This window comes from Coregonus clupeaformis, chromosome 16 (genome assembly GCF_020615455.1).
Source record: "Coregonus clupeaformis isolate EN_2021a chromosome 16, ASM2061545v1, whole genome shotgun sequence".
NCBI classification, from domain to species: Eukaryota; Metazoa; Chordata; class Actinopteri; order Salmoniformes; family Salmonidae; genus Coregonus; species Coregonus clupeaformis.
The window spans coordinates 10,612,099-10,639,108 of NC_059207.1; the positions used below are offsets into that span (position 1 = coordinate 10,612,099).

The 27,010-nt window shown below is 44.5% G+C and overlaps 1 protein-coding gene across 9 annotated transcripts in view; it reads right to left on the reverse strand.

The window, feature by feature from the left end:
- Window positions 1-4,112: 4,112 nt before the first annotated feature.
- LOC121584414 (ataxin-2) overlaps window positions 4,113-27,010 on the reverse strand; it is a 29,364-nt gene continuing 6,466 nt past the window's right edge. The window contains exons 1-24 of one of the 9 annotated variants that reach the window (XM_041900270.2): window positions 25,834-26,416; window positions 24,263-24,296; window positions 23,912-23,971; window positions 23,310-23,381; window positions 22,610-22,760; window positions 21,779-21,793; window positions 17,998-18,128; window positions 17,287-17,378; window positions 16,944-17,132; window positions 16,517-16,683; window positions 14,622-14,813; window positions 13,866-14,045; window positions 10,646-10,810; window positions 10,354-10,461; window positions 10,170-10,240; window positions 9,759-10,048; window positions 9,486-9,552; window positions 9,193-9,339; window positions 7,015-7,081; window positions 6,344-6,522; window positions 6,044-6,170; window positions 5,329-5,723; window positions 5,036-5,210; window positions 4,113-4,737 (exon numbers count right to left, since the gene is read on the reverse strand). In XM_041900270.2, coding sequence (XP_041756204.2) covers window positions 4,709-4,737; window positions 5,036-5,210; window positions 5,329-5,723; window positions 6,044-6,170; window positions 6,344-6,522; window positions 7,015-7,081; window positions 9,193-9,339; window positions 9,486-9,552; window positions 9,759-10,048; window positions 10,170-10,240; window positions 10,354-10,461; window positions 10,646-10,810; window positions 13,866-14,045; window positions 14,622-14,813; window positions 16,517-16,683; window positions 16,944-17,132; window positions 17,287-17,378; window positions 17,998-18,128; window positions 21,779-21,793; window positions 22,610-22,760; window positions 23,310-23,381; window positions 23,912-23,971; window positions 24,263-24,296; window positions 25,834-25,928 — 3,198 coding nt within the window. In that variant the 5' untranslated portion in view covers window positions 25,929-26,416 and the 3' untranslated portion in view covers window positions 4,113-4,708. Of the gene's footprint in view, window positions 4,738-5,035; window positions 5,211-5,328; window positions 5,724-6,043; window positions 6,171-6,343; window positions 6,523-7,008; window positions 7,082-9,192; window positions 9,340-9,485; window positions 9,553-9,758; window positions 10,049-10,169; window positions 10,241-10,353; window positions 10,462-10,645; window positions 10,811-13,865; window positions 14,046-14,621; window positions 14,814-16,516; window positions 16,684-16,943; window positions 17,133-17,286; window positions 17,379-17,997; window positions 18,129-21,778; window positions 21,794-22,609; window positions 22,761-23,309; window positions 23,382-23,911; window positions 23,972-24,262; window positions 24,297-25,833; window positions 26,417-27,010 lie in introns of those variants that run through there. The other 8 variants (XM_041900269.2, XM_041900272.2, XM_041900273.2 and 5 more) reach the window with 8 other exon arrangements.

A 27,010-nucleotide genomic window follows, 5' to 3' on the forward strand; every position in this document is an offset into this window, starting at 1 on the left:
TGCTAAACCTCAAGAGATGTTGACCCCCTAAAGAAAGGGGTTGGGAGGGGACACATGAGACACAACCTAGTCTAGGGTCGGTGGTCCTCTCCACAGCCTCGACTCAGGCCCCATACACACTCAAGTTCTACAGCTGATGTACAAAACATTTCACACAATGGTCGTGATACAACTGATATTTTGATGATACGACAGTTTGTCTGCCCAAAAAGGTTTACACAACCATCGTGCAGTGTCTCCACAATCCTTGTGTAAAAGAAATCACAGTTGTATCACAAGCCATTGTACACGTGTTGTACATCAGTTGTAAAACCTGAATGTGTACAGGGCCAAAGATTAGCATGTTAGTTTCCTATCAGCGTTAAACAGAAAGGTCCTTACCTTCATAGTGTTACCTTCTTCCCTCATCTTAACATGATATGCTCTCCATCTCTACCAGGACAAAGCTGGAGTAGGAAGTAAAGGATAACTGATCCTGGTCCTTTCTGAAGGCATTTGTTTTTTTGCAAGTAAAATGTTTGCAAATGCTACATTTGAATGTTTGTCTTCTATGGCTTCTTAATCATCGAGCTCTAGAAAGAGACTAACCTCACCAAAGAAAACGTCAGGAAAAAGACAGCACTCACTTCTTGCTAAGAACCCTTGTGTGCGCGGCGCCTTAACACCACATTCCGTGTAAGCAACCGTTCTGGTGTACATTTTTTGTTTATTAATTAAACACATTGTGAAAATTCTTCTCTTAACATGCCAATACCCATCACTTTTCTGTATGTCTTCTTTCCCTTGCTAAACACTAACTTAGAAGGTAAACTTTAGTCATCGACTCATCATCAACCTCGAAGTCATGCAGTATTTATGGTAATGTTTGTTATCACAGAAGGGTTTTCTGATTTAAGAAATGTACAAAGGCAGGTTGATTTCCTTATACATGATCAGGAAATCAACTTGCCATGAAAGGAGATTTTATTTTCATTGCATAATCCAGCTAAAAATCTATCAAGGACTTTTACAATGATTTTTAATCAGGTGTCTTCCAATATTGAAACTGATATTGTCAAGTGTTTAGGTGGGGGGTGGGGAAGGATAGACAATTGTGGCAAAGTACGGTTGGTCTCCTGCGCTTAAGTTTAAACGAAACCCAAACCCCAATCCCACACGTCTGTTCTGCTAAAGGATATAAACGGTATCATTGACTTATCAGTCCCTCTCTGACCTGTAGCGAGAGAGAGACTGTGCGATGCCTGAAAGCGGCTGTTGCTTTACCCCTTTGAACCTCAGGGCGTGATGTGTTAGAATTTAGTGCAATAACTTGAGATATTTCCATTGATTTAGCTTATGGCACATTGAACAACGCTTTATATTATAGCTTAACCTGTACATAGTCTTTGCAATCCATCATATTGGAGAAACACACCAAAACAATTCATACTTGGCGTCCAGCAACGAAGATCACCACTACTTACATCAGTGTTATGGCAAGCTTAAGAGTGCATTCCATTACTGCAGACTTGGGTTGCTCACTCTTCAACTCCCGTCTGTCTGCACGTATCAGGTTCGTTTTACCTTGTACCTCAGGTACAGTGGAGGCTAATAAAGGGAGGACAGCTCATAATAATGGCTGGAACGGTGCAAATGGATTGGCATCAAACACATAGAAACCATGTTTGATATCATTCCCCCAATGCCACTCCAGCCATTACCACGAGCACGACCTCCCCAATTAAAGTGGCACCAACCTCCTGTGCTCAGGTATTAGAACATTTGCTTGCATGCATTTATTTTGGCCCCTCAGCCACGCCTTGGCTGACATTGTTCGTTTTAGTTCAACTGATGAATGTATGTCTTCTCAATACTGTTGATTCTATTTATGTATTGGCACTGTAAACATTCCATTCTCCCCAATTAGCTAAGTAAACCACACCAAAGCTTTCCATCTGTTGATCTTTGATCAATTGTTACATTTCCCTCAGTTATAAGCATTCTACATTTATATAAACTGTATATTTTACTTTTGGAAAATAAAGCTAACCAAAAAAATCTACCTGCAACACATTTGTGACTGTGAAAAAGCTCTACACCTCCCTCGTGGTTTCATGTTTATCTACAAATATCACTTTGACAAGTCTACCAGTGTGCCCTGAAATGATTAGGTAAGTACTGTATACACAGAATGGTATGGCTCCACCACATAGCCCTATAATGCTTTCACCTGTTTAGTCCGTTCAGATCTGTGGACAGGGGGTGCTAGGGGTTAAAATAGTACTGGGCCATTAAAGGGTGTCAGTAAGGGGGTGAACCAAGAATAATCATAAGGGACCTGTGAAACATTTGTTTCTTGAGCAATACCTGGTGCGAACATATGTACTGATCCCATCCACATTCTGAAACCGGTATAGAGCCAGTTAAGACTCACTGGGCACGTTCAAGCGGATCACTTTTGTCAAGTTAATCACCGCATTTCAAAGTGTGTTGCATTATGGGGATAAAAATTGTCCGATTTGCACCTACATGTCGACTGCATGAACTTTACACAAACAATGATCCGCGTGATCAAAGATCATGCAGTCGACTGCATATTTCTGCAGTTGCTCTTCATTGCCTCCATTTTGGGAGGTTCTATTGTCAACCAATCAGGTGATTTTGTTTTGACACACATGAACATGACCAAAGACGTTTCTCAAAATGTTCTACAGCTGCACTATCGAGAGCATCCTGACTGGTTGCATCACTGCCTGGTATGGCAACTGCTCGGCCTCTGACCGCAAGGCACTACAGAGGGTAGTGCGTACAGCCCAGTACATCACTGGGGCCAAGCTTCCTGCCATCCAGGACCTCTATACCAGGCGGTGTCAGAGGAAGGCCCTCCAAATTATCAAAGACTCCAGCCACCCTAGTCATAGACTGTTCTCTCTGCTACCGCACGGCAAGTGGTACCGGAGCGCCAAGTCTAGGTCCAAAAGGCTTCTTAACAGCTTCTACCCCCAAGCCATAAGACTCCTGAACAGCTAATCATGGCTACCCGGACTATTTGCATTGCCCCCCCACCCCCTCTTTTACGCTGCTGCTACTCGTTTATTATCTATGCATAGTCACTTTAACACTACCCACATGTACATATTACCTCGACTAACCGGTGCCCACGCACATTGACTCTGTACTGGTACCCCCTGTATATAACCTCCCTACTGTTATTTTATTTTACTACTGCTCTTTAATTATTTGCTATTTTAATTTTTTTCTTAAACTGCATTGTTGGTTAAGGGCTTGTAAGTAAGCATTTCACTGTAATGTCTACACCTGTTGTATTCGGCGCATGTGGCAAATCAAATTTGATTTATGAACAAATTGTGATATTTGAGGACTACCAATTGATTGTTTCATGTAGCCTACACACACACACACGTTTCAGTTTGTGTGTGATATGGGGGTTGGAGACGTTTATTTCGACAAAGAAACACTTAAAAACAATGGCTTATGTTGATCTGAGCCTTGCTGTTGGAAAACTACGACAGTGTTCGGCTGTTGCAGATCCACCTGCCACGACTTTCGTCTATAGTCGGTTGCTTCAGCCTTACCACTCAGTGGGCAGAGCTTAGTGACAGGTCAGGGGGTGGAGCATACAGCTGAGTCAATAAAGACGAGGCTCATATGGAGGTAGGTTAGAGGGTGTTAACCTTGTCGCAATCCACTTGTCAGTTCAAATCCCAATGTGCCGTTTGTTTTCCAACCTTAACCAACAGATTTTAAATGTGATTAGTTGACTGAAGAGCTTTATATCTGTGCAAAAAAACGTGGTCCCCCCCCCCTGCAGGTGCAGTGGCCTAGGCATTTAGAGATCTGAAGGTCACAGGTTCTAATCTTGCAGATACCCTTTCTAAAAAGACATCACGTGTAAACTGATCTGGATGGTCAAACCATTTCAATCATAATTATACTGCCCTCTAAAATCACCGGGATAGGGACCAGGTCACAGGTTCTAATCCTGTCGATGACCTTGCATGTGGACCAATTTAACGCATTCACTGCTAATTTCATAACTTTACAAAAAGTTATCAAAATGACAAAATAAAAAATGTGATTACACAGAAAGCAAAATAAACGCAGACAGTTACCCAGTTTAAAACTTTTATTTCCTAATTTTTTTAATTTATATTATCTACAAAGTAAAATGTATTTTAACTTAAGTTACATAATGGTCAGGTGAGAAGTGGGATCACCTTAGCCATCTTAATTCATAAATTATACTTCTGTTCTTTAGGCCAAACTTGTTATTAATTACAGGAAGATTTTAATTTGTTTTAGTTTAGTTAGAACCTGTTCTGAAGTCTTGAACGCAGCAATAGTAGCAGCAATTAAACAGTCACGTTAATACTGTCCAAGTTGGAAGAATTTTCATATCAAGGTGCAGACAAAATGCAAGTTCCAGTTCTTTTTTTACGTTCTCAATTGGCAAGCCGAATCAAGTTTCACTTAGGGACCCTCTGCAGGTGTGTTTAAGGTGTGTGTGGGGAAGTGTGAGGAGTCCTTTCTGTTATTAGCAGAACTCTAAACCAATAAAACCTCTGTCCACTGCAACAACCTGTTGAACTTTCTGACTGGGAGAGGAAAGCACATGTAGCATGATGAGAGCTGTGTGGCTTCTTCTCTTTGTGTGAAGACTCTTAGAGAGCGAGGGTGGTAGAGGGGTCCATGTTCTCCACAGCACCCTCTACAGCTGCTGTTGATGGTGTTGTTGCACTGCAGGGACAAAACACAAAATGGAGCAAATCATTGAAATTGGCCGGTCGTGGTTTGATTACATCCAGTTGTATGTCAGCACTTATTACATTCATTCATTTCAGTTTTAAGCCAAATTGATAATTAGCAACAAGGCTGGGAAAATGGAATCAAACATTGATACGATGAACAACCCGTTTGCCCCAACTTAAGACTTGTACTGTAGTGTTTAGTTAAACAAGCAGTAAAGACCTCGGTCAGGTGATTGGAGGAGTCCTGCCCCTGAGGCATGTAGGGATGGGGTGACGTAGGGACGTACCTTGGGGGTGTGCCAAGTAAGAGAAGTGCGTAGTGGAGGACACTGGGATGGGGTTGAGGGCGTTCTGGGGGAGTTGGGGCTGGGGGCCACCTTGCTGCTGCGTGGCCATAAGCATCATCTGAGGGTGGCCAGGGTTGCCATGGTGGGAGGGGACCATCCCAGACTGGATATGGGCCTGAGGAGGAAGAGACCAAGACAGAGAAAGAAAGAACATTAGTAGAAAGAGATGCATACAACTGTTACTGACTGATTCCATTAAAGTGATTTGTGTTTTTGTTCCTGGGACCACTAACCTGCTCATATAGTATGTACTCAGGGTGAAGGGAAGGGCTTCTGAAGGTGGAGCTCACCTGCTGCATGTGGGCCATGTGGGAGGGGTTGTAGCCGTGCTGCATCTGCTGGGGGTGGAGGTAGACGGCCTGCTGGGCTGAGGAGAAGTTGCCCTGGGGGGACTGGGGGTTGGGCCCCGGGGTCATGGAGGGTGGGGTCGGGGCCAGGGCCTGGTACATCTGCTGCTGGGGCTGGTTGCCCATGTGCAGGGCCTGGTGCTGCTGGACCGGGCTGGGGGCCGGGTGGTTGCCACTGTGCTGCACGCCCTGCTGGGACTGGCCTGTGGGGGTGGCCGAGGGCTGGGGGTGCAGGGTGGCGTTGGGGTGGGCGTACTGCTGCGGCATTGGGCCTTGTGACACTGGAACCCCAAAACAAAGACTGGGTTATTGTCATGGACCAGACAGAATATACAGAGACCGACAACAGAACAGTTTGCTTTGCCAAAATAAAATAATCTAACGTTTATTGCACAATTGCACATCATTTATGCTTTTACATGGAATTAGAGTGGCTATGCAAACCTATTACAGATCTCTCTACAACCAGTCCCAGAACCAAAATAGAGTAGCTGATGTGGTTATGGGTGCTGAGATGAGGCACAGACACACAACCAGATAGTGGGAAGAGTAGAAATATGGTCTGACAATCGAGTGTGACACACACAGGGGGGTCTCTTACCGTACATGGTGTGAGTCTGTTCACCATACTGGGTGGTGGAGGAGACCAGCTGGCCAGGATGGCCGTGGGTGGGAGGGGCCATCATCCTGGTCTGACCCTGGATCACCGGGCTGAACACATGCTGGGCCTGGGGGACAAGGAACACTCACTGCCTGCACTTGTGTGTATGTGTGATTTTAAGGCATTCATGCGCTCATTGGAGTAGTATTGGAATACCTTCTACAAGCCCTGCCAAGCTTTAGGGTTTTCTTTCCATGGTCCATAGAAGTGAGTAGAGTTGTTATTTTGACAGATTGTTACCTGTGACTGGTAGTGGGGCATCAGTTGCTGGCTGGTAAACTGCTGTGGGCTGCAGGTGAAGTACTGGGCTGAGTAGGCAGGGCTCTGGGCCACGATGGGCGGCCCTGCGGCCGGGTGCATCATGGTGGGCGTGCCCTGGGGGTGGTGCTGGTCTGACCTCTGCTGGGGCATGTTGGGTACTGCAGCAGCCAGTGGCATACAACAACAACAACCGTTCAGAACATAAGATCCAGAATAACAGGAGAGATATCTGGGTGGGCAGCCTTTTAAAATAAAATGTCTACAGTGCTAAATCCATCTATGATGGCATGCACCTTATGAAATGTTGATTTCCAAAAGCACAGCAGCACTGTAAGTCAGAGTTGCTGTTTGGCTCTCCAGCAGACTAGACAACGCCATCAAATGCTCTACGCATTAAGCACTGCCATCACCCGATGCATGCCAGCTGTTACGACTACAAAACAAATTAGCTGCACAAAGTCATGAGGTGGTCTTATTCTCTTTACTATGAGTTTGCCAGACAGCTTTGTCTCCATGCGTGCAGGCAGCATGTCTGACTTCTACCAAGAAGCAGGTTTGGCTGTTAGTTTGGCTGCTGTACTGTGCTATTGATGAAGACTGGGAAGACATGGGACAGAGACAGCATTGCCAGTGAGCAGTCTCACCTTTACCTGGTCTGTAGGGCTTGGACTGGCTCACCGTCATATGAGGCATCTGGACGTGGTACATGGCTGGAGACTGGCAGAGAAGATCAGAAGAACACCAGGTTTAACTCACTGATACATAATACCTTCCATTGATTTCTCAGCCCCTCTTGACCCCTACCCTTTCAACTTCTACCCCCTCATCCACTCCCCTTGTTCACAGCATGCCTTGTGGACTTGAAGAGAGGAAAGTTGGCTGGTCTCGTACCAGAGGTCACATGCATACACTTGTCTGTCCACACTGGGCTCCAACATAGGACTCCTGTAGCTCAGTTGGTAGAGCATGGAGCTTGCAACGCCAGGGTTGTGGGTTCGATTCCCACGGGGGGCCAGTATGAAAAATGTATGCACTCACTAAATGTAAGTCGCTCTGGATAAGAGCGTCTGCTAAATGACTAAAATGTAAAAATAGCCCCCCCCCCCCTATTAACCAGGATGACTATGAACCATGCACTTCGTATTCTACACTCATCTGAAAATTATTAATGCAGGCTAATCAAATAGCAACATTTGCTCACATACAAAGACAAGAATTGCTCTACATTTCTTCAGAGTTTGTAAACTAAGAATGAAGACAGTCTTATGTCAAGGTAAAAAATACTAGGGCAGGGAGATCCTTCATTAGTTGGCAAAAATGAACAAAAGCAAGCTAAGAAAGCTGTTAAAACAAAGATGGTCACGTCCTGTTCATGATGACAACTGGAAACAACTGCAATAAGAAATTGGCAAACCAACATCTGATGGGACAATTTCAAGCAAGCAGAACATCAAAGGGAAGAAAAGAGTAGAAAGCTTAAGAAATGCACAAACCTTCCAGATAACGCTTTTCTAATGGAGAGGAAAAGGAGAAAAAAACAAAAACCACCATTCTTTAGTCTTTAACTAGAAATGTTTCTCTCTCAAGTGACTGTTGGATCACCAACAACTTCCTATAGCAACTTCAAGACCAAAATAGATTTTATTACAATAAATCACTATTTGGCAGATTGTGCTTTTGGAGACTGCGCAAGTACAGACTTCAGAGATCTCCATCACACAATTACATCGTTCACAACGGATTCACTAGTCTCACAATCTACATTACTACCAACTGGCCTATACCAAAACAGTACTAGCATCAAGACAATGCTACTGTACACCGAAGTAATTTTTTAAAAAATGTTTAAAGAGAAGATACTCAGAAAAAAAACAATTCAAGCTCGACTCAAACCCACCTGAAGTCTCCCGAAATGTCACAAACCAATACAAAGAAGCAGTAGGCTACTCTAGGTGACTTTAGACAGTGAGTAAACAGCTGTGGAATGGTGCAACAGTGACCAGTCAGGCCATAGTAAGAAGAGGGGTCCTCTAACATGTGCATGCCACAACTGCATATCCAAGGACAGATGGATCACAAATACCCCCAAACTACAAAACACTGATAGTAGTGAAGCAAAAGACCAAAAGGTGATTCCTTTGGTTGAGAATGATACATTCCAGGGTTTTTTCTGGGTCAAAAATGGAGCTTAGGTGGTGGGCGTGGGCGTGTCACTGGTCCCATTGGCCGCAATGACAAAATGTAGCTGTTATATAGCTAATTTACTGCAGTCTACACATCTTGCCATGGCTTATGGTATTTGAGTGACTCAAACGTAACAAAATCAATGTGGGCCCGATGCCATGACAAAGATACTCCTGAATGCATCATTTGGGGAATTTCTCCCCGACTGTCAGACTTATTTTTTAAATATATATAGGAGGTCCATTATTGTTTCTACATACTGTACTTTATATCTGGTTTTAGTTGTTTAAGTTTACATTGAAAACGTTTTCCTGTATTTTTTATTTTTTTTACACTGTTTGGACATAAGTGGCCCGAAAAAAAACACTTAGTCAGCCCGCCCAAGGCTTTCCTACGCAGAAAAAACCCTGTGTTCCTTCTTGTTGTACCACACACACAGAGAGAGACAGAGCGCAGGAGATAAGTGAGGGATGAGGTGAAAGGAGGGTCAACTAAATAGTTTAGGACCATCTTCCATGCTGCTTAGCAACTCTGCATGCCAATCATACACCAATTATATAATTTCATGGGGATGTCTCAGCTTCCACAAGTATTATTCTTCTGAGTTGCCAGAGTTGTGGGGGCATGCAGGGGTGTGGTCTCACCTGGACTCCAGGGCTGACAGGGGTCAGAGGGTACATCTGGGGGAAGCAGACCGTCTGGCTGTAGACCTGTTGAGGCTGCTGCACCATGATGGAGGGGCTGGGCTGGCCTTGGGGCCGAGGGGGGGTCGGGGTGGTGGCCGGCTTGGGCTGCACATCCGCACACACAAACTTTATTACAAGGTCTTCTCAATTACAAACAAAGTCTTTACGTCTTCAAAAGGAATATTGGTCTCAAGCAGAGATGTCAAATAGCAGAAACAGATGAGGTAGCCTATGAGGGGAGTCAAACTGACCTGAGGAGTGTAGACCCTGGGTTTGAACTCGTGGGCATTAGGATTGAGAGTCGACTTTCTGATTTGACTGCGGAGCGCAAAAAAAAGAACACATTAACATAAGACAGAAAATCATTTATTCTGCAACGCTAGAGTTCCAGGATGATCAATTTTTCTCAGGTCGGCTGTTGTTTAAAGCTGCACTCCTTCATTTGTAACTGCCCTCAAAAAGGCCCAAACACCAACTCTCAAACACCAACTCAAATGGAACAGATGCATGGCCATGACACTCACTCTGGATCATCCTCTTCCTTGTCTTCAAGCTTGGCTCCTCCGCTGAAGGTGGGTGCAGACGTCTGGACGCCCTGCGAGGTCACGTCAGGCCCCCTGTTCTGCTCCGGGGCGGGACAGAGGGTAGAGGATGGTGTGCCAGGGCTGTCTGGCTTGTTGCCCCCGGCGGGGACCACTGGGCCCTCCTCCGACCCCTTGTCCAGAGGAAGCTCCTTGGACTTCTCTCCTGCGTCCCGCGGAGGCTTAGTCATCATCTGCTGAAACTGTGGGTCTGGGTTAGAGCTGGACTGCAACTGTGAGAGAGACCGAGCGAGAACGAGATGACAGAGTTTTAGATGGCTGTACTAACACGAAGATACTTTGACAATTTCTGTGACTTACATAAATGCATGACAGTGAGGACACCTAACTTACCCTAAAATCTACACTAAATTTCTTTAAGTTGTCTATTTGTTTTCTGTGGTCTGGTGCCATGGAGGGGGGTCCTACAGAGAGAGAGTGAGAGACATCGATCATTTCACCAATACAGAAATGTAGTTGCATTTGAGACAATACAATTGAATCCGCCTAAAATGTGAGCTGCATCCATGCTGCAGACCTTTAGAGAGTGGTCTGCTGATACTAGGGGAGCTCTCCAGGGGTTTCACGTTCTCCTTGTTGGCCGTAGGAGAGTTCTGTCTCGTCTCCTGGATCCGAGAATCTTTCACTATATTAAGGGAAGAAAGAAGGGGAAAGAAGTCATTTGTATCGTCAAGTGCCTTGTTTCAGACGGTGCTCTATTGCCTGCTTTTAATATGAAAAAGTGACAGATTCTTAAGTTTGACGCTGCTTCAGAGCATACAGCCAGAAAAAAAAATAGGAGTATGGATGTTGGTGGCAAACAGACTTACCCTCTACTGAGGTGGCAGCCATATTGGGGGCGGGGCTAGCAGCAGCGGGTGAGGAAGCTGACATTGGCGTGGTAACAGGTTCCACGGAAGCGGACCCAGTCTGGGGCGAGGGACCAGGGGAGGCCCCGCCCATGCTGTTCTGCCGAGGGGAGCGAGGTCTGTGTGCTACAGACGAGAGCAACAAACACCGTTAACCTACACAAGTCCCAAAGAGCTACATCCCTTACACTACATAGGCTTCACAGCTAAGATGAGAACATTCTATTGTCCATTAAGTTTACACAGAATGGAAATGTGTCTTTGGTCTACCTAGGGCTGTCGCGGTGACTGTATTACCACCACACCGGCAGTCACCAGTCATAACCGCAGTCAAATTCCCTGTAACCGTTGGTCATGGTAATCCCATCCAAAACTGTGCAAATGAATGGCCCTGATGGGTAGCCTACCACCCCTCTAATGGCCTTGTACTCAGCGCTCCATTGCCCCTCTAACACTTCACAATTTAATTTGAATAATCTGAATGATGAGGACAATTGTGATGAGAGTTAGAGCTCCCGTTCCGAAATAGACACGAGAAAGCCCCGGACCCAATATGCATAAATACATTTTTAAAGCCCGAAAGAATCTAAAGGACAACCGGTCCAATGCGAATGAGGGAACCAGCAGAAAAGCCAATTGTTTTGCTATTTTATTAAACCGGAACCATTACAGAAAGGGAGAGTCAAAGAGAAAATCACAGAGCGAGTGTTGGGCCAGTAAGCGAAAGGTCGCTGGTTTGAATCCCCGAGCCGGCAAGATCTGCCGTTCTGCCCTTGAGCAAGGTCAGGGAGAGCCCCCCTAGTATCAGCAGACCACTCTAAAGGACTGCAGCATCAACGCAGCTCTAAAATGTGAGGCACAGGGATATTAAGGAAAGGAAAGGGGGATACCTAGTCAGTTGCACAACTGAATGCATTCAACCGAAATGTGTCTCACGCATTTAACCCAACCCCTCTGAATCAGAGAGGTGCAGGGGCTGCCTTAAAGGAAAAATCCACCCCAAACCACTAATTCCTTTATTTTTGGTGAACACATTTTTCATTTTGGCGTTATAAGGTTGGTAGCAACATGGAAAATCATTGTTGAAATCTGTTGCAGCTCAAGTCAACTACAAAATCCCACAATGCATTGCTCTCTCTATGGGCTGGCTGGCTAGCTAGCTAGCAAACGTAGCTACACACATTAATACCAAAGACAATATCAGCATATAACGTAGCTAGTTAGCTTTAAAATTGCCTAAACAAACTGCACTCTTACCATGTTCAACCTGCAGATCAATGTGCCTCAGAGTGGAGTCTAACATTCGCAATAGCAGATATACTTTTGAGGAGATGGGGAAATGTTGCCCATGCTACATCAATGGACCGCGCAGTGCATTCTGGGCAATTCAGGGGCAAGGAGCATTCTCCTTCAAGGAATGAATGGGAGTCTATTGGGCGCTAGCTCAAAAACCCAACATAAGCACGAATTTCATCAAGAAGTACAACATTACAAATCTTTTACAAGATGTGAGATAATTATCGTGCTATCTGTAGTATCATATAGCTTTGGAATCGTGAATTACGTACCTTCGAGGAAAATAGGCACGTTCTTTGACATATACACTGACTTTGAGAAGGGACTGTAAGTCGCTTTGGATAAAAGCGTCTGCTAAATGGCATATTATATATTATATTAAGGGATTGCGTGACAATTAGCTTAGCAACCGCGTGACGCTGCATGACAACGTGAACACAATTAGTTGACAGTCTGCTGGGTGGGTGTTATACATTCCTTCATTGGATTCCTATCTCCTTTCTATAATATCTCTGGCAACAGCACCATGCAATGCACCCTGGACTAAAGAGGCAGACACATAGGAAAAATGTGCAATGCCCTCCATTAAATTACACATTTCTCGAGGTAGGAATATTGCAAAAAATATGATCAATGGCTCACTCGAGAGAAGGCATCAGAGTTATGACATCGTATTGAAATCTGACATGCATGATAGACGTTTTCACAATCTAAAAGTCATATTCCTATTAACTTCTAGTGTAGTGAGAGCGACTTTATCCTGGTGCTACGTCAAACCGGCAGGATTTCTGCCTGCTTGAACCCCAATAACGCAGATACACATGAAAACATGAAATGACCCAGGATATCGATAGAACATCACTCAGATGCACAAAAACAAAATAACATTCAAAAAATGGGTGAACCTTTCCTTTAAATCGACGTCATCGATGCCTGGGGAGCAGTTGTTGTCGGGGGTTAATTGCCTTGCTCAAGGGCAGAACGGCAGATTTGTCTACCTTGCCGGCTCGAGGATTCGAACCAGCGACCTTTCGGTTACTGGCCCAACGCTCTTAACAGCTAGGCTACCTGCCGCGCGGTGTGTGGGGGAATGTGCGAGTAAGACACGGGACTCAGGAGACTGGCACGGAGGGAGACCGTAACTACTGTTATCTCGCCCTAAACTAACTTCTTGCTAGTTATCATCCAATCCGATAACATCAAACCGAGAGAAGATAGCCAACTTGGCCAATTGAGGCTAGCCATAACGTTACTTTGCTTCTCACCATCCTACATTTAGCCTCCACATCACAACTCCATTCAGATTATAGCCTAAATAGCAGCCTACCTGTTGGCTTTTAGTCATTGTAACCTTTCTCATTTCACTTTTAATTCTGTCATTTTAATGCCATCTTCCATTGATTAGATATCCCCTAACTTGCTAGTCACACAAGCAGATCAGCAAAGCAATTGTCTCTCCGAGGGAAGGATGAGAGGGCATGACGTTTTTTTGCGTATGTTTCCAAATCATCAACAGTCTCATCATGCAACCCTTATGTTTTGATTTCAAAGACATTCCCAGGTTTAATAGGCCTATCACAACTAAATAATTCATGTTATTGTGACGATGTAGGCTATATTAAATTAATTTATAAAATGTGGATGTTCCAAAGGCGCGCATCAGGAGCTTTTATGCATGGAAGCTGAGATGCTAAACATGTTGCCTTGAGACCGGCAGTCATTTGCGTGACAATTAACGGCTGACAATTTTATGACCACCACAACCCTAGGCATACCATCTGTCTATGTAATACGACCACACAGTGGCTATTTGAGTAACAATCCAAGCTATTTTGCCAGGTGTCATTTCCATCCCAGTCCTGCAGGACAGATTGGAGTTTCTTACCTCCGCTGACCACCGAAGACCATGTGCCACCAGATGAGCTGCTGCGGGTAGCCGGGGGCACCGGTACCTCTCCTGGAGCATTATGGGACATGAAGTCACCTCCCGGGGGAACTCTACTCCCGGGGGGAACTCTGTGGGTGCGGGGGGTACGCTGTGTCTTTGGGGACATCCTGGGAGGGCCTGGAGGGAGAGAGATCACATCATTTATCTAGAAGGAGCCCAGGTAGGGACTGTTATCAGCCACTAGTACCACAAACTAGATGCTGCTAGGTGGACTACACTAACAGCTACTTACCACAGAAGACACTACAAAATGATTGAGGAATGTCGATGAAAAACGGCATGAATACATACACCATCTTTCCTTCACCAATATACATCCATGCACCCAGTGGACATAGGCACTCAAGTCTGTGACAAGCCTTTGACCAGTGCCTCCTGGTTTCAATGCAACACCATGGGAGTGTTACTGGAGAGAGTGACCAACACCACACAATACACACCACAATGCAATGTGTGCAAGTTGAGGAGCGCGAGAGAGAGAGAGGGGGTGGGGAGAAAAGAGAGAGATCGAGAGAGCAGGAGCGAGAGAGAGGAGGAAAGTGGAGGTAGGGCAACGAAGAAAGTCCAAAGCTGCTACTCAATTCAAAAGCAGCGTCTTGTAGCAGGACATTAGTGAGACATCAGCAGCACAGCGAGCCCAGCGGTGCACTTGGCTCTGTGTGTTCACCACTCTGTTACGAGGGAGGTAGCTACCTTCGGAGGACATGCGTCTACTGGGCATAGTGGAGATGGGAGCTGAAGAGCCGTGAGCAGAGGGGTGAGACGGGGGCCGGGAGGGCCGCGAGGGGGGTCTGGAGGGAGGCCGGGTGGGCGTGGCCGCCCTGGGTGGGAGAGGGGAGGGGCCTGACTGGTAGCGGGAGGAGGGCGATGGGCAGGAGGTGGCACCTGATAAGGACAAATGAGAATGAACAGAGGAGGAGAAATAAGGGGAAACAAGAGGGAGCAAGGACAGAAAGAGGACTAATAATAAGGTGAGAGGGGTAAAGAGGAGGAATGGGTACACGAGGAAAAGGAGGGTGATTCAAAGAAAGGCAGGAGGAGGAGAGGGGGTCAGCAGCTTGAGAGGGATATAAACAGCATAGTGAAGAATAAACTTGAAAAGGGTAAAAGAAAGTTAAGACGCAGAACAAGATGACAACTCAGGAAATTAAACTGAATTGACATTCAAATTGTTAATGTAGAGAGAGAAACACGCAATGATGTTTTGGGGATGAGAATGATTACATGATCCTTACAGAGTACTAGTGTCTGAAACTCAAGCCCAAACTCACTACGGCCAGTTTCAAACATTGGCCTGGACTAAAAAACACAATCCATGGAGATAATCCAGGACTAGGCATAGCCTTAATCTGTGTCAGACTAACAAATCCTACAGGTGATCCTACAGTTGTAGTCTAAAGACCAGTTGGAAGTTACAATACAAAACTACTCCATGAGCATACAGCTTAACTAAAAAGAAGGAGGTTGAAAACAAAACTAGGGATTGGGTCAATTCAGGATAAAAAACAGCCAAAGCGATGTCCACACAACGGATCTCTACAGGATGCCTGTAACAACCCATTTAGGGTGATCTGACACGGAGACATCCTCTGGGTTTGACAATAGTGCCTTCTCATTCAGTCATTGTGCAGTGTAAGCGTTTCACTGTTAAGCCCTAGTTTTACTGGGGGGAAGTTGGGTAATGGAATTATGTGCACAAGCACAAAACACCGTCATTTTAGTCCCGTCCGAATCTGACATGGCAGGACAGTAACAATTCCAGCCAGAATATCCTACAGTTTTTTGGCGAACTCCAAGGTCCTCTGATAATACTAGTCCCGTGCGAATCGACACCGCTGTGTATTCAGAGAAATGTCAGAGTTTGACAGGTGTTGCTCGCGGTTTGAGCAAGAAAACAATAACTGATTGGATAATTTGAACTAAGTGCTGCGCATAAGATATATATGAATGGCCTACATTTATCAACTTCCACAGTGATTGCTTTTCTTTATATGTTGTGTGTATGAATTGAATATTGCCAAATGCATCAGTAATAAAACATATAGCCTATTTAATGCAACCCTTGCTGTTAATAGATGGCAAAGCAGCATACAACGGACCTAAACGTTTTGAAATGACAAGTTCACTTTCTCATCCATAGCCTTAAAACGCATCTCAAGTGCAAGTGCATTGTTTAGCTCCCACCTGAAGGCTGGGGTCATTTAGGACGTGAAATATCCTAATCCTTATGATCACACTTCCTCAATTCAAATATTATGGTGACACTATACCAAAGATCGTTTAGTATGGTTTAGAAACCAAACTCAAGTTATCAGTGTAGCCTGTTGTCGCCTGGACTTCTTGAAATATCTTCACGCCTAGAAAAAAAAAAACTCCAGCCTTCAGTCATAAGAATTACAGCGGGCAGTTTGGAAAACACTAATCCCGTACGAATTGTTCTCTGGAATAACAGACATTCTGGGGTAATAATTACATAACCAACGTTCTCTAGTAATACTAGTCCCGTATGAATAGGGCATGTGACAAATACAATTTGATTTGATATTGTTCCATGCTCCAGGATGAACCAGGGTGCCGGGGGTCCTTACCGCCGTTGACAACCCGCTGGTCGGCTCCAGAGCTGGGGCTGTAGTCGTGGAGACCTGGCCGGGGAGGCCCGCTGCTGCTCTGGGCCAACCTGGGGGAGTTCTGACGACCCGCTCCCCAAGACATCCCCTCTCTGTTCCTCTGACCCGGGGGAATGTACTTGTTTTCTCTATGGAGAGATCAGGAGAACAAGTTAAATACGAATGCAACTACCACAATGTCAAACCAGACGTTTGAATTGGAATCCTGCAAACAGCCTGCCTCTGCAATGTCCACAATTGAACGAGAGCATGAAGACACTGCAGTATGCCCGTATGTTGGCCATGCGTGATGAGAGAGGCGAGTCGCAGCTGAACATGGATGTGAGTGACAGACGAACATTCGATTTATCGACGCTAGCATCAACTAATCATCCCCTCAGAGACCCACCTGTTGAGTGTGTGCTGCTCCCTCTCTCCGCGCACCACAGCGGTGTACTTCTCCTCCTCGCTGCGCTCCTCATTCTCCAGGGCCACGCGGGACTTGTAGGTGGAGCTGGCCTCGATCTCCTCCGCCAGTTGGGCTGCCCGCGCCTCCCGCTTCAGAAACTCCTCAGAGTTATCCCGCTCCAGGGCAACCCTGCATGGTGGAGCACAGCATAGGGCAAACCTTAGACACACACACATCCCTGTCCCCAAAGCAAGGTGGGTGCTACACATTGGTAGTGGCTGAGGAGAGTTCCTCCTTGATAAACCTGGCCGTGCCTGTAGGAAGAGAGGTGGGAGCTACTTACGTGTAGGTGGACAGGCTGCTGTCGTAGGTCGACTTGATGCCATACTGCTCTTCGTTGTACTTGAACATGTCACTCGGGTCCCAGCCATTTGACTAGAGAGAAAGAAAGAGAGAGAGAGGCAGAGAGCGAGAGAGAGGCAGAGAGCGAGAGAGAGCGAGCGAGAGAGAGGCAGAGAGCGAGAGAGAGGCAGAGAGCGAGAGAGAGGCAGAGAGCGAGAGAGAGGCAGAGAGCGAGAGAAGCAGAGAGCGAGAGAAGCAGAGAGCAGAGAGCGAGAGCGAGAGAGAGAGAGAGAGGTTTTTGGTCAGATTATATAAACTGAGTGGAAGAGCAGCAGATGCTCCGGGTGAAGTTTTGCCTAGCTCCAGATCTAGGATCAGCTTCCCCTCCCTCAATCCTAACCTTAAAGGGAAACTTCAGGATTGATCTACTTCCCCAGAGTCAGATGCTACCATAGACTTCCAGTCATTGCGCTAACGCTAGTTAGCATTGGCTGGCAAAACTACCTCAAATTTCCTTCATACTCGACACAGACATAAGGAGTTCATCTAACTCTGGGGAAGTAGACAAAGGACCTCATTGCCAAAATCCCAAAGTATCCCTTTAACCATTAGTGTGTAAAATACCAAATTGATTCCCAGATCAGCATCTAGGGGCAACTTCACCCACAGCAGCAGATACAGTCCATGCAGAGCACTAAATTGAAAGCAATACCACGTCTGTGTCCAGAGACTCCAGGCTTCCTGAGACCACGTGCTGCTGCCACCCTCCATCCCACGGCTCCAGGTCCTTCTCCTTGTGTTCCCCGTTGATTCTGCCGCCCACTGCAGTGTCCGTGAAGTTATCTACACATTATAACACACACATTAATATTTAGCAGACATGCATGCAAACACTGTGGGGGTCACACAGACACGAGAGCAGGCACACGCACAGGTAAATGTTGACTGTGCAGGTGTCGAGGTAACACAGACACAGCACATGACCTGACGTTCTAAGAGCCAGGTGCACTCTTTGCTTTGGCAGTGATCATGTCAGGCTAACCATTAGAGACAGTCACAACACAGAAGTAGCAGAATCATAGGGTTGACATTAGGGAGAATGAGTACAGAAATCATTATGGTAAGCAAATATATATATATAAATAACATGCACTTAGATTGCAGTCATAACATGAAAAATATGACTTCTGGCCTGCCTGGAAATGTGATCAGGCAGAATCTATTTAATTATAAAAAGGAATATTTGAGACTGCACAAGTCCTTTTTATACGTGAGATCAGATGAGAATGTCATTTCAGCACAATACATAATCTTTGTGTTGCAGAGCTGTGTAATTACTTATGTGTTTCAGTTGCATTTATTCAATAGATTCAACCACATCACTTAGTTTCTGAAATCACCCCTCTCGCTTTTCTTAGACAATAAAGCTCTTTAGAGAATCAAGACATTTGGATGGGTCCTCCATTAAAATACATGCTTCTGACAAGGGGTCTGGTTGAAACAAGCCCTATATGAGGATTGACCCTTATAATATATGCCATCTAGCAGACGCTTTTATCCAAAGAAACTTAGTTTTTAAAAAATTGACACATTTCAGGTCTGCAGAGCGCAAACTTGAATGTTGTGAAAATTCTGTGCAACTTCCAGTGCGAGTTTACTGTGAACTGTGAGTTAGTTTCAGACAGTGTTCAAGTAGGCTACTGTGGCTATTTGATCATAATGTAGGCCTACCAGAGTGGAGAGAATGCATCCCATAACATTTTAACATTGAAATAGCTGTTCTATCATTCAGCCTACAGTAGAAGCCAATGTGTGGTGTTCAATGTAGGCCTACATTCCATGAGACTTTTGAAAAAAACATGCAGAGCTTGACATTAACCTGCTTATCCACTTGTCCTTCAGACAAGTTGACTGAAAATGTGTTGTTTGATGCAAGAAACCACTTTACAAAATAAAATGCATTATTGTTCCCATACCATTATTATAGAGAATCAGACAAATGATGCTGCCCTCTGCCTATTGGCTACTTAGCTTATTCAAGACGTCTCAAAATACACTGCTCAAAAAAATTAAGGGAACACTAAAATAACACATCCTAGATCTGAATGAATGAAATAATCTTATTAAATACTTTTTTCTTTCCATAGTTGAATGTGCGGACAACAAAATCACAAAAATTATCAATGGAAATCAAATGTATCAACCCATGGAGGTCTGGATTTGGAGTCACCCTCAAATTTAAAGTGGAAAACCACACTACAGGCTGATCCAACTTTGATGTAATGTCCTTAAAACAAGCCAAAATGAGGCTCAGTAGTGTGTGTGGCCTCCACGTGCCTGTATGACCTCCCTACAACGCCTGGGCATGCTCCTGATGAGGTGGTGGATGGTCTCCTGAGGGATCTCCTCCCAGACCTGGACTAAAGCATCCGCCAACTCCTGGACAGTCCGTGGTGCAACGTGGCGTTGGTGGATGGAGCGAGACATGATGTCCCAGGTGTGCTCAATTGGATTCAGGTCTGGGGAACGGGCGGGCCAGTCCATAGCATCAATGCCTTCCTCTTGCAGGAACTGCTGACACACTCCAGCCACATGAGGTCTAGCATTGTCTTGCATTAGGAGGAACCCAGGGCCAACCGCACCAGCATATGGTCTCACAAGGGGTCTGAGGATCTCATCTCGGTACCTAATGGCAGTCAGGCTACCTCTGGCGAGCACATGAGGGCTGTGCGGCTCCCCAAAGAAATGCCACCCCACACCATGACTGACCCACCGCCAAACCGGTCATGCTGGAGGATGTTGCAGGCAGCAGAACGTTCTCCACGGCGTCTCCAGACTCTGTCACATCTGTCACATGTGCTCAGTGTGAACCTGCTTTCATCTGTGAAGAGCACAGGGCGCCAGTGGTGAATTTGCCAATCTTGGTGTTCTCTGGCAAATGCCAAACGTCCTGCACGGTGTTGGGCTGTAACCACAACCCCCACCTGTGGATGTCGGGCCCTCATACCACCCTCATGGAGTCTGTTTCTGACCGTTTGAGCAGACACATGCACATTTTGTGGCCTGCTGGAGGTCATTTTGCAGGGCTCTGGCAGTGCTCCTCCTGCTCCTCCTTGCACAAAGGCGGAGGTAGCAGTCCTGCTGCTGGGTTGTTGCCCTCCTACGGCCTCCTTCATGTCTCCTGATGTACTGGCCTGTCTCCTGGTAGCGCCTCCATGCTCTGGACACTATGCTGACAGACACAGCAAACCTTCTTGCCACAGCTCGCATTGATGTGCCATCCTGGATGAGCTGCACTACCTGAGCCACTTGTGTGGGTTGTAGACTCCGTCTCATGCTACCACTAGAGTGAAAGCACCGCCAGCATTCAAAAGTGACCAAAACATCAGCCAGGAAGCATAGGAACTGAGAAGTGGTCTGTGGTCACCACCTGCAAAACCAGTCCTTTATTGGGGGTGTCTTGCTAATTGCCTATAATTTCCACCTGTTGTCTATTCCATTTGCACAACAGCATGTGAAATGTATTGTCAATCAGTGTTGCTTCCTAAGTGGACAGTTTGATTTCACAGAAGTGTGATTGACTTGGAGTTACATTGTGTTATTTAAGTGTTCCCTTTATTTTTTTGAGCAGTGTACAACACTGCCCCTTTAAGACAAAAAAAAAATGCTCTTCAGCCAACTTGCTTTTCAAAGATGTCTAGAAATGTACACGTGTTGTGCTCTTGTAGGAAGCAATCACTCCATTTCTGACTACAAATGATCTATAACTGGGGTAATACCTCACTAACTAGCAAAGGATATGAACAAATGTGCACACGTGGCGACATGCAGCCCTCGCTTTGATCTCAAAACAAGCACATCTACTCATGACCGCTCATGCTGTAAACACAGTCCAGTTCAAAGTGAATTGCACAGATCCATATAGCAATGGTCTATTTGCATATAGGCCTACTGCAGCTCCGATTGGTTATGCCGCAACGGTCTGTGTAGAGTACAGGCTGAGTCGTGCGTGTCAATGCAATAGAATCCTACTCCGATGTGTTCTGCCTACAACAAAATCTCTTGCATAGTTAGTTTTGCATACCAAGTCTCACATAGTTTGTTGTGTTTCGGTATGTTGCATTGAAAGCGGCTAATATTGCATTGATTCGATCACAATTCCCACAGTAAAGGGAAATGTTGATAGTGTTAACTAAAACTCTAGAAAGTTGAGTGACGTTCAATCTTGTGCTTCTCTGCGCGGGCTGATATTTCTTCTGTGCGGCAGTCCCGGGGAGCTGCGCGCAGCTTAGAGGGAACATTGTGTATGGGTGGTCCTGGGAATCGAACCCACTCTCCTGGCCGTTGCAAGAGCCATGCTCTACAGAGGACCCTTACACTGAATTTCCTCAAATATTTTGAGGTCTTACTGTTTAGTCCCTTACCATCAAAATCAACATGTGTATGTGTCAACCAAAAAAAAAAAAGTGCAAGAGCAGAAAACAGTATATTACCTGTGTCAGTAGAGACTACACCCATTTGAAGAGAAACACATGGAAGAGAGAGTCAGTTGAGAGAAGACAGGTAGCCTAACTCTGGGGTTCCCAACCTCTTTCCTGAAGCACCACTGTGTATATATTTATGTTTCCATGCCAACCACACAGCTACATTTCTTTCCTCTACAACACAAATGGGTTGCCGATGCACTACCTGAGACTTAGCCCAGTGCAATATATGGCAATGACATTTTGGAGATACTGTATGCATTTTACACATGGCCTTCCCTATTTGTCAGCTAGAAACTGGGTTGGCTACAACAAGAACCTGGACACCCAGGGATGCTTCAGGATTGGCTGTGGGGAAGCCCTGATCTAACCCATCTCTACTTCACACAGTGCCACTTCACTAGTTGATTTGATTACAATACTAACTCCTAGAAAGTCTATTGTAGCTCACTGTGGAGCGTATGGGTCCTGACAGGTTTAGAGGGAATATAGATGTATTGGATTTACTCAGCCTTATTGAGTACCCCTGCAGTGCCTGGGAGACATTCGGAGCAATCAATATTTCACATTATTACTCAATGACTGGCCACAGAGGGAGCATTCAAGCACATGATCTAGTCCTTGGCTCTGCTTCTATGACATGACAACAATTCACATAGGAGGGATGGGCAATCTTTGTATTGGCCAATAAATAAGCATTTACTTGTGCATCCAGCCAACTAAAGTAAACTTAGTAGGTGTAGCTATGTCTTTAAGGGGCCAGTTACAATCTGGAGTGTATAGGTCTTGACAGTATTTGATTGCATTTTTATTTAACCTATATTTAACAGTAGGCTGTACCTTTTCTGGCAAAATTGAAGTCCACGTCTCTGAAATGCACCACCACCACGTCGGAAGCCTTGAAGATGATGCTCTCCACGAGGTCTTCCTGTCGCAGGCCTACGCTGGACCCAGGACTCTTTCTGTGGGCCGCATCCAGAACCAGGTCACACTGGGGGGGACAAAGAGTGGTGAAGTAGAGAGCTCCATCAACTCTTGCTGTAAACGCTTAGGTTAGCCTACTCCCTGATGGGAATACATGGTTCTATTTTATATTTATTTGGGTTTTATGTGTGCGATGTGAGATTATGAACACTGCGTCATTAACTGAGCCATGCAATGCATTTACCTTAAATAAATGGACAACAAGGCTGTTAAACTTGAACCGTATGTTGCATGCAAGGCACACTTTTTTGTGTAACCCTCCTATTATGTTACCAAGGAAGATTGAATATGCTGGGCCTCAGGTAATATAATAATAATAATTTAGCAGACGCTTTTACCAAAAGCAACGTACAGTCATGCGTGCTTACATTTTACATATGGGTGGTCCTGGGAATCGAACCCACTACCCTGGAGCTACAAGCACCATGCTCTACCAACTGAGCTACAAACGACCAGGTCATACAACACAGCTCTAGCCACAACAATTAATTTACTTATTGTCACCCAATCGGAAAAACGTGGCTTTGACATTGCTTTACATGATCCTTGTCCTTACCTCTGGGCTGTATGTTTTAAACACTCCGTCATAAACGATTCCACTTTTTACTTTCAGTTCACAATTGGTTCCCTGCAAATGAGGGGGAAAAAATATTTCACTCAGTCATCATCGTCATACACACGAGTTGTGCGGTTATGTTTCACTCAACTAAGACCATTGACTTGCTGCTAGGAAGTATCTCCATTGGCAGACTGAACAACACATTTAAACAAAGAGTTCACTCCTAAAAACATATGCCTCTTAATTAAAACATAATCTGTCAATCACACATGGCTTAATTATCACAAGTGAAGGTTTTTGGGAAAACAACATGAGGTACAGGTCACAGTTGCTTGCTTGATATGCTTCAACAAGTCGACAGCTCTTTGTAGTGTGCCGTCATCAGCTTTCCAGTGACGTTAACCAAAAAAAGCTTTGTCCAGTATTTCCCCTGCTTTGGGGAGTGGGGACACAACCAACATACACAGTACCTTGCTCTGCTACCTCAGTCTAGAGATCAGTTCTCAATTAGTTTCAATTCAAAAACAAATTGCTGTTGCAAGCCTTAATGCATCAAGTGATCAGGGAACTAAGGATAATAACAGGAGGTGGGCACATACCACTACTGATGTCAAGACATGGACCATCCTCATGTTTGCATATACACCATTACAGACAACCTGAAAGACAAAATATTGATAATGCAATTCAAACCTGAGAGCCCATGGCAAAATAACGCCATCAAATAAAAAGTTAAAATATTGTGGACAAAGAAGCCTGTGACAAACAGACAACTGTGTACCAGTATTCTGGAGGTTTTCTCCCATAAATAAAAAAAAAACAATAGTAGATATGATAGCCTAGATAGTGACACAAAACATAATTAGCTGCCAACATCACAAGCCTAATTCAAATAATGGGACTGAAAAATCTAAATCAAACAATGATAAATAATGAAACCATTAACTTACCGCTGCTGAAGGTCCTTTGACACTAAGCCTTCCCCTTAAAGACAAAAAAAATCATAGTCAATATCAGCATTACAATCCTCAAAATGACAGCAATAACACCTACTCATTGCTGATTCTGTGAAGCAAACGAAATATATAAATGCAGTATATGATGAGTCTTTCCACAGTCAAATAAACACTAAGCATCTTTAATGAGTTTTACCTCGCATGCCCTGTAGCGATAAAGAATCATATGGGTAAATTTCACTAGAAATATGACCGGCTAGATATTTTCACTAGCTGTGCAGTGGATACTTCACTTTCCCCACACAATAATTTACTTCTGGATTAGGAAATACATTATTGAAATAATTTCAGTTTGCCCCCCTGGCCCATATGATGACAGAGTTTATATCTGCATGGCTGGTTTTAATGTCTATAATGCATGGCTCAGGATTCCGACGTGTGGAATATGACTATTGTTGTTAGACAAAAAACACATATGTAACGCTAGTACGTACTGTCCCTACCTTCAAATAGTTTGCTATCAATAGACTGAAATGTTGCTGAAATACAGCCCATCAAGTTAACGGTAGTACTTACAGAAGTCATGTTTCAAGGGCACAATTTTACACATGCAGCAACTAAAACGTCAAGGTTGAAAGCCCGTCGGTCTCTAAATTATATCTTCACCACAAACCCCATTTTCTTTTACAGACTTGCACACACGTACAACTTTAAAATGATTGCAACATTGTTGCTGTGACTCAGTGACTTCAAAACAAGAAGGTAACAAACTAGTTTGGCAATATTGACTTGCAATCGTCAGTGTCATAACTTCCATCTCGCAACAAGAATTAAAGGCAAAACGCTGAGTGGTGACGTCCTGCCCACCTTTACTATACTGACTTATCCATTTGACGCTGATGCAATGATGGCATTAATTAAATGAATTAACGATAGAAAGCGTTAACTAGTTAACAGAGTAGTAACCTAGCTAATTCTAGTGAAGAAGGTATATCTAGCTAGCTACACGTTTGATTTCTAGTTGCTTATGCATCCTCTTGACAGGATAATCCATCAAAGTCAGTGGCACATGATACAAACCACTGCTAGCTAGCTATGCTCTCAATACTAACTACTAACATAAACAGAGATGGAACTACCAAACGAAAACTAGCTAGCTAGCTAAGTACCGCATTACTGCTCGAACATTCAGTACTACGAGACCGTGTCCAGCATCATTCTTAGGCCTAATTTGCTAGGGTCCGTGCTATCCGGGATCCTTGAGACGTCCCTTACCCGTTGAAATGTAAAAAGGTTACAGTAAGGGTTACGGTTAGGGTAGGGACATCACAAGGATCCCGAATAGTATGGACCAATTTGCTAACTAGCTGGCCTGAAACTTGCCCCACCACCAACGACGTATGGTTAGTTTAGCAGTCAGGCCAACACCACACACGTTTTGACACTTATCGTGGAAATGTCAACTTCTGTAATTAAGAGCGTAGTTAGCGAATGATAATTTCAGAACGTTGGCATCATAATGATAATATTTGTTAGTTAAAATGTCGACTGAATAAATCACCGACCTGCCCAAATTCTGTCGTCCGCCACTTCCCCCGGCACCAGAGGAGCCAGCACCACTGCCGGGTTTGCGATTACCACCGGCCTGCTTCATTGACATGATGATCCCATAAACGACGTGTGTGGTGTATTCCTAAAATCTCAAAAATAATATACACTGCAACCAAATGACGACTGGATAATATTTAGAGATAGCTAGCTATTTAAAAAAAAAACGAACGTCTACTTGATAACGTAGCTCAGCTACTCGCGCATGTGATTCAAAACCTATGAAAAGTTAGCTAGCTAGCTAACTTAGCTTGCTGTGTAAGTTAATGCTTATTAAAACAGAAAACTAACGCTCTTAAAAAAAATACAATATGCGCCGATTATACTTGCAATAAATGTGTGAATTAAAGCTCCTGTCAATTTGTTTTTCGATTCTAATAATGTATTTATATTCTCTCAAACGAGATTTTCAGCTATGTCGGGTTCTCTCTTCGTTGCGAACAGCGAAAAGACCAAAACCAGTCTTGAAAGAAGACAAAACAGCGGAGGGATATACCGATATCCGTCACGCTATGATCCCACCTAAATAAACTGTCCCTTATCTTTTGACAACCTTAAAATGTTCATGTTTCGAATAAAATAATAATGATAAACCCAACTGAGTGACTGACAGTCAGTCACAGTCTAACTGTCAAGTATCTTTTTCGGAGATATAAGACCTACAAATTGCACTATTTACAGGAAGTCAAGAGATCATCCGCAGCCATACCAAAGATTTGGCGGTACCATGGCATCCACGTGAGGCGGGTGCTAGAATATCTTTGATCATGATGACACTCATTCATAAAATAAACAACTACGTTCGTGTTAAATATATACAGCTACATCTTGAATAATTAAAAAATTGCATCAATAAATCTTTCAATTTCCATTTAGTATTGACTGTCAGTGGGTTGAACCACAGTCAGAGATATAATTGTATCTCTATGGGTTGAGAAGTTGTGAGGTGAAAGTGAGATAGATGGCAGTGTAGCAGCTAGCTGTAAGCAATGGTAAATTGTATTATTTATTTATATGAAAAAAACATCCATCTTGGTGAAAAGGTAAAAAATATATATATATACACTTTACATCTAAACTCTTTGGTTCCACTTTCACTCTTTTTATGCATAAATCAATGAGATGATGATTGGA